This window comes from Corythoichthys intestinalis, chromosome 1, assembly GCF_030265065.1.
Source record: "Corythoichthys intestinalis isolate RoL2023-P3 chromosome 1, ASM3026506v1, whole genome shotgun sequence".
In the NCBI taxonomy this organism is placed as follows: Eukaryota; Metazoa; Chordata; class Actinopteri; order Syngnathiformes; family Syngnathidae; genus Corythoichthys; species Corythoichthys intestinalis.
The window spans coordinates 12,438,035-12,445,951 of NC_080395.1; the positions used below are offsets into that span (position 1 = coordinate 12,438,035).

General features: G+C 41.7%; 1 protein-coding gene across 1 annotated transcript in view; it reads right to left on the minus strand.

Moving 5' to 3' along the window:
• LOC130916764 (uncharacterized) overlaps nucleotides 1–7,917 on the minus strand; it is a 39,208-nt gene continuing 31,291 nt past the window's right edge. Inside the window, exon 7 of the mRNA XM_057837759.1 lies at nucleotides 1–1,398. Within this exon, the coding sequence (XP_057693742.1) occupies nucleotides 1–1,398 (1,398 nt within the window). The remainder of the gene's footprint in view (nucleotides 1,399–7,917) is intronic.

Here is a 7,917-nt window from a genome sequence, read left to right on the forward strand (position 1 = left end):
TCATTTCATATCATTTATGTAATCATTATGTATTTCTGTGTGTTTGCGCTTATGTATTTCTAAATTTGCCTTCCGAGAAAATCTTTTATCGCACAGTGTGCAGGCAAAACGCTTCTCTCCACTGTGTGTTCTTGTGTGAATGTTTAAATTTGCCTTCCTGTAGTATTTTTTATCACAAAGTGTGCAGGCATAAGGCTTCTCTCCAGTGTGTGTTCTTGTGTGTATGTTTAAATTGTCCTTTGTGGAGTATTTTTTACCACAAAGTGTGCAGGCATAAGGCTTCTCTCCAGTGTGTCTTCTTGTGTGTTTGTTTAAAAGTCTCTTCTCGGTGAATCTTTTACTGCAAAGTGTGCAGGCATAAGGCTTTTCTCCAGTGTGTGTACGCTTATGCTTTTCTAAATTAGTCTTCTCGGTGAATCTTTTACCACAAAGTGTGCAGGCATAAGGCTTCTCTCCAGTGTGTCTTCTTGTGTGTTTGTTTAAAAGTCTCTTCTCGGTGAATGTTTTACTGCAAAGTGTGCAGGCATAAGGCATTTCTCCAGTGTGTGTACGCTCATGCATTACTAAATCGGTCTTCTGAGAGAATCTTTTACCACAATGTGTGCAGGCGAAAGGCTTCTCTTCAGTGTGTCTGCTTGTGTGTCTGTTTAAATCTCTCTTATCAGAGAATCTTTTATCACAACATGTACAGACAAAAGGCTTTTCTCCAGTGTGTGTACGCTTATGCCTTTCTAAATTAGTCTTCACAGTGAATCTTTTACCACAAAGTGAGCAGACAAAAGGCTTCTCTCCAGAGTGGTTTCTGGTATGTCTGTTTAAACGTCCCTTATCGATGAATCTTTTATCACAAAGTGTGCAGGCAAAAGGCTTCTCTCCAGTGTGTATGGTCTTATGTCTATTTAAAGTAAAATTCCGAGAAAATCTTTTACCACAAAGTGTGCAGGTGAATTGTTTCCCAACCACGCATTCCTTTGTGTCCTTTTTTAATGATGACTCGTTTAAAGATTTTGAGGCATTTTGGTCAAAGTCATCATCCTCCTCATCAGTATTAAAGCCAGAAGAGTGTGACGTTATGTCGTCGCTGTCTGAAAGCGGAGCTAAGACGCCGTCCGGTTGCGATTGTCCCTTTCCTTTTGTTGTCAGGTGCTGAAATGAGCTGTCGCTCAAAGGGTTAGCTGCTCCGCTGTCTTCGCTCAGTCCTTCGTCTTGTTCGCTCTTCACACTAACACCCATTGGAAACTTGTGGATTTCAACTTCCTGGTCTTCTTCTTTCATGTCGGGGGTCTCTGGCTCTGCCTCCTGTTTGATGTACGGCATCTCGGACTCCTCTTCCTGTTTAACGTGGAGGGGATCGTGCTTCTCATGGTGTAGATCTTCTACACTGACATCTGTGGGACACTGGGTGAGAAAAAAAAAATCCTGTGATTAGCTGACATCACAGATATGGAGAGAAATACAGGTAGTCCCCGGGTTAGGACGTACGCTATTTACGCAATTTCAACTTCACAACACTGGAGTCTCTAGTTATTTTTTTCTTTTTAAATATTGTTAACTTTTGTTTTGTGATGCATACTTTTATTTTGGTGTAGGAAGCGTAGAGCAGGTAGTGCTTCCGCGAGACTTGCGAGTAAGAGCGCATTTACATACATAGAAGAACGTATTTGCACATGAGAAGAACAGTGTACGCACACACTAGCGGTGCAACGGTTTGCGGTTCAAAGCCGAACCGTACGGTTCGCCCTGTATGGTTCAATACGCCTTTATGAACTGCGCCTTTTCGGTTTTGCAATTAATGTATTCCGAACGCTTGTAGAATGAATTGATCGAGCTCTGTGTGCCTGTGTGTGACGTGAAGCACCGCTGTGGAGAAATTCCCGCTCCGCAAGTAAATGGCGGATCGCTGTCAAGCACCTGTGTAATAGAAGCCGAGTAACGCCCTCTCTCGCTTACGAGCGAAGTGAAAGTGCAACAAGAAAGAAAACAAAAAGCTATGGCGAGCGGAGGAGTGGAGAGACCGAATTTTGAGGAAGCACTGGCTTCTTTCAAATCTGCTGGGTGGCAACATTTCGGTTTCCCCGTGGACTACAATGCGGTGGGAGAGAAAATAGGAGGGAGAGAAAATATTGGGAAAAAAAACCAATTTGCAAGCATTGCTCAGCGCTTGTTCCCTATGCTAATGGCAACACTTTTATAACATGACTTCGGCACCTCAGCCGGCATCACCCACAGATATCACTTTCTCAGGGTAGGACAACCCCAAAGATGACACCAGTGAAAACACTCGGCGGGCGTCGTTAATTTATTTGCAACGCTTGACCCGCGTTACATTGTTCCCTCGCGGACATATTTCTCCAACAACGTAATCCCCGACATTTATGAAATGGCAAGCAAAGCCATCGAAGATGATTTCGCTAAAGCACATAGTTTCGCCCTGACCACTGATAGTTGGACATCCCGTGCTACAGAGTGCTACTACCTAACTGTGACGGTCCACTATAATTCATACCTGTCAAATTGTACGGTCTCGTCGTAATTTGTACAAGTGAGCAACTGAGCACTCATTTTTAAATGTGTACGCCGTACGTTACGTTCAAAATCTGCACGTTTTTCGTGCATTCGTTTTTTTTTTTTCATCCATTCGGATTTGGTCACCGTTTCTGCAACGAGACAATGCATTGGTTGAATGACGCAGGAAAAGTCAGAGACTCGGAGAGTGAAGAGTGTTTGTTGAGACGCTGTAGCAAACGCGATGCTAGGCTAGGTGGCTCCAATATTACCTGACTTAGCCGACAACCAGAGGTTGCGCCAGACATTTTCGTTGTCTGTCATTTTGACTGACAGGGTCATAAAAATCCGGTCATAATCTATTTTTACCCGTCACTTAAATTTTTAAAATGATAATGATGACGCATTCAATAGTATTTAGTTTTCATTCATTTTTAATTAATATTGTAACGCTTGCTTGGCGGCGAAAAATTAGACACGGAAGTCGTGGTATTTTTCTCCCTCTTCTTACTCTGCTTACCGCCAACAACACCAACAAAACAACAACTCCGCCTCCAAAGAAAAAGAGGCAACTATATAGACCCCAATCACCCACGTCACACAATGATCTTAATTGTGGTTGTCAGCCCAAAATCTTCTAAATATATATTAAATGCATCTTACCAGATATAAAATGACTACTACATAGTCTGTGGCGATCGTTTGGTGCCCAGATTACTTGTCGAATTACAGCAGTCCATCTCGCTCTCCACTTCGGGTCTCTCAGAATACGGTAGAACTTCAAGTCTCTCCGTCTATCTTCTCTGTTACTGCAACCAACCGCCACACACGCCTTCACCATTTTGATCATTAATGTTCACTAGCAGAAAAACACGCCGTAATAGGAGGCATGTACGTAGCGGTAATGTGTAAACACGACGAGCTGACGGATAATATTGCGGCTCCAGTCAGGGGGGCGGAGTTTTGACGTCATGTGATTGGGGTCTATACACAGGCGGCAATCTAGTCCACCAATTGGATGATGCGCTGGCACACCGGGTGCACCAATAAGAACCTCGCGTTGATGTGTCAATCACGGTGCCGCCGCCAGACCCCGGTGACGCTACAATATTCTGACAGAATAGCCAACAACGTCATGCATTAAGAGAGACAATAGCTAATTAATATGCTCACTCGCCACCCTGTGGTCTGGGGTGTGAATTGCAACCTGTCAAAATGACGGACGGACTTCAATTTTTTCCGTCACCGTTTTAAAAAAACGGTCAACGACGGAAAATATTCGGTTAACGCGACCCCTGCCGACAACATACAATCTACGCCTAGATATCTCAGGCATATAGAACTACATGCGAAATGGCAGACTTGGTAGCGTTAGTAAACAGCCGCCATTTTAGAGCAGTAAACTTCTCAGAAAGGCTCTGTTGTAGATAACCTTCCGAGCGAACCTAAGCAACTTTTTATCTAAAATACACCTAAATCGGCAAAATCTTGACTTGAGTCTATCTTTAAAGGATGAAACAGTTTTAAAATTTTCACCTGTCGAAAGTAGACAGAAGGGAACTAATGCAAAAACGGGAGCAATTTTATCAACTTTAACGGTTGATTCACAACATTAAATGACCTCCAAACATTGCAAAGGTTACTGTGTTTTTGGGTTTGTTAGTTTTTTTTTTTTAAATGGAAAAAAAAAACATGAAAGGTATCACCAGTTACTTTGCCAAGTAACTTTTTTACTACTGTGTGTGTATTTCAGTAGTCAGTCACTACACTAGCCAAAGAGCTAAGAGGCATTTTAACAGTCGAAAATGTTTACATTTTAAGTGTTTATTTCTTTTTTTTTAAAACGCAAAATAAAGGCAGCTTTAAAAAAATGCAAAACGCAAACCGAACCGAAACCGTAATCCCAAAACCGAGGTTCAAACCGAACCGTGGGCTAACTGAACCGTTGCACCCCTAGCACACACACAACTAGGAGTGGGAACCTCTTGTTACCTCACGATACCATACGATTTGCCATACAAAGCTCACGATAACGATGATCTGACGATATGGCGATACAACGATTATCGATACATTGGTCAGGAAAACATTCTAGGATATTCTACAAACAACCAATAAACAGAAAAACAAGCTTTTGCTGTGGAATTGGAATGAGTTTATCACTAGTAGACGTCCAATCCATTTGAACTGGGAGGGTGGCATCCTTCCCACTTCAAACGGATTGAACGTCTATGGCCGTCATTGACAGTCAATGCCAGGCAATGAGGTTAATTTTGGGACATTTAAAGTGCCTGTGACACGAAAAAGCATGTTTATTTCATAATACATGGGGTATTTTATGCTCCTGAATGAAATGAACCGCTTGGATGTGTGTGGAAGCGATCGCTATATTTATTTAGTTTTTGAATCCCGCGCCATGAAAATGAGTGACTTCCAGCAACATTCTTGAGTTGAGAAAGAGGGCGCTGTGACGTGTACGGAGGAAGGAGTCCTCTTCACTATACAGCCGTACTGTTGTATGAGAAGGACTAAGGATTCAGCTGATTTTGCGGATTAATACGTATATTTTTCTCATCACGCCAGCCAAATGGCTGCAGAAAAATCTTGCTGTAGTAGTGAGAGGCGTGTGTGCCTTTTTGGGGTTTCAAAAGGTTCCCATTCACCAGTGGATATTGGCCAAAACAAGCCCTACTACTGTGGGACCATGGGACTTACGAGGAAGTGAGTAAACATCGTGTTTTGTATTATGTCAAATACTGGGATCATTTTAATATGTAGGTGGCTTGCATTTTGTGGCTGACATGCTTCTTGTCCCCACGGCCGACGACCGGCGGCTTGTCGCCCATAAAGGACTACATACGTTTGAATATGTCATTGTCATTGATTGGCAGCGGTCATTGTCCAGCTGCTTCCCCGGCGAGCTCCTCTGTCCATAGAAGCTAGGAGCTAGCTCTAAATTGCTCTCCGCTGGGCGGTTTGCCGATTGGCAAAGACAATCGACAACCCAGTTGTCATGTGAAATTATCCGGGCTAGTTATGTGGGATTTTCCGCTTCGAAGACTTTGAAACATCACTCGGTTCGGGTTAGTATGTCGGCTAGCTGTCACGCCTCTTGGTTTGTTTACATTCTCCGAAGCCGGGGAAGGGAAATGACATAAACCCGATTTAGGTGGCATAAAATATCGTTCGGGAGGTGCGACAGTAAAGGTGAAGTCGACAGTTTTGACCATTGTGAAGTAATTTTGCCATGTCGTCTTGAATAAATGAATTTTTATTATTTCATATTGCATTTAGCACAAGACAGTTATTTGTCATGACCGTGCCATTTATTTAGCTATTTGGGAAAAATACTTGGATAAAAAAATAATATCCTGTAAACATATTGGAGTAGAGAGACTGAAACAATGACATTTTGCGGCTCTCTTCGTCACGTTTTCCTCGTTCTGCATAATTCCCCCTCAACGAGCTGACTGGTCCTTCTCAAGCCATTTCTTTAGCTATTGGGGAAAAATACTTGGATAAAAAGAATATCCTGTAAAAATATTGGAGTAGAGAGACTGAAACAATTACGTTTTGCGGCTTTCTTCGTCACATTTTACTCATTCTAAATAATTCCTCCTCAACGAGCTGACTGGTCCTTCTCAAACCATTTATTTAGCTTTTGGGGAAATACTTGGATAAAAAGAATATCCTGTAAAAATATTGGAGTAGAGAGACTGAAACAATGACATTTTGCGGCTCTCTTCGTCGTGTTTTCCTCGTTGTGAATAATTCCCTCTCAATGGGCTGCATACTAAATCAGATGAAATCGTGACTTCGCTGACGTCATCCACCTTTTGGGGATGCTAGAGCCCTGTAATGGTAGGCGTGGCTAACCGGCAGATTAAAAGACTAATTTCTCGTCATCTGCGCTTTGCTAAATTGTTGTACATAGTCGAATCGTCTCAAACAATGATTCTAATTCACATATTTACACCAATTTTTTTCTCGTGTCCTACGCACTTTAAAGTCATTTACTTGTTGATTTTGGGGTATTTTATGGGTCACTTCCTGTTTATTTTGAGTTACAGAACACCCAAATGATTAGGCAGTGACTCAAACTCAACAGGAAATGACCTGTAAATGAACAGCAAGTGACCTTTAAAGGCCCCGAAAATCGGACAGAATGACTGCGAATGCTCTGGTTTCAAATTAGTGCTGCAACAATTAATCGATTAACCCACGTATTTGGTTAGAAAAAAAGATCAAAATAAAATTTTGCTGCTTCGAGTATTTGTTTAATTAAAGTGGCCTTGTAATGGTTTGTTTTGAAAGTGTTTGCATTTATTTCTATTGATTTGGGTGGATACACGGCCCTATAGTCTACCTCATTTCACATCTGCTCCCTGTTAAGACCAACATACGCTAAGTTTTTGTTTGAGCTAATGATTTTATTTAATGCATTTGTAATTTAGTTTAAAGGTATATTTAGCCATTTTTTGTGGGAATGTGTGTCTGGGCCATTTGTTAAAAGCATTGTAAAAAAGCGTTAGCATTTTATAGCATTTAAGCTTGCAGACTTTTGCGATGCAAGTTATCCAATTTTTCTTTGTTGTACATAGATCCTTTTTTTTATATATACATATACCGTGTGAGGCTCAGCTCAGGTTTTTACATTTTTTATGTTCCTTATCCGATTACTCGATTATTCGAACTAAATAGTTCAACGGTTAATCAACTACTACTTTTATTGTTTACAACTGTTAACTTGATACTGAAATAGTAGTTTGGTTTAGCCTGAGAGGATTTTGTAAGTAATGTACCAAACAACCAAACATTAAAAGCGCGCGGTGGAGGGGGAGGGGTGATCAATAATCGATTCGGTGCAATCATTGATCACTATCACATCCAAAGAAGTCATGTATTGCATGAAAAATACAACAACAAATATCATTATCTTACCCTCATTTCCTTTTGTTTTTCAGTTGTTTGTCGTGACCTGGATTTCCTCTCCTCAATTTCCATGGCTCTACCCTTTGACTTGATGTTCGGGATTGCGTTGGCCTTCAGTCAGTAGTTATTTGAGGCATCTTAAAGGCAAGTCGAGAAGCGTTTTATACAATTTAATGTAATCACTCTCATGTTAACGGATCTACTTTTCCTTAAAACGAAGTTTGCAAATTGGAAGTGGGGTTAAGCCAGTACTTCTCAAATAGTGGGGCGCGGGCGCAGAGCGATGCCAGGGGGGGCGCATGTGACCTCGGGGAACATGCTTTTTTTTTTTTTTCTGCCGTACTGGAATAAAGTGTACTTGCGCATCCACTCAGTGGGTGGCAGTGGCGCTCTCATTTTCAGAGTGCGTGCAGTATTTTTGAACTAAGGAAGAGCACTCATCACACAGAAAACAAATATGAAGAGCAGTGCGCCGCCGCC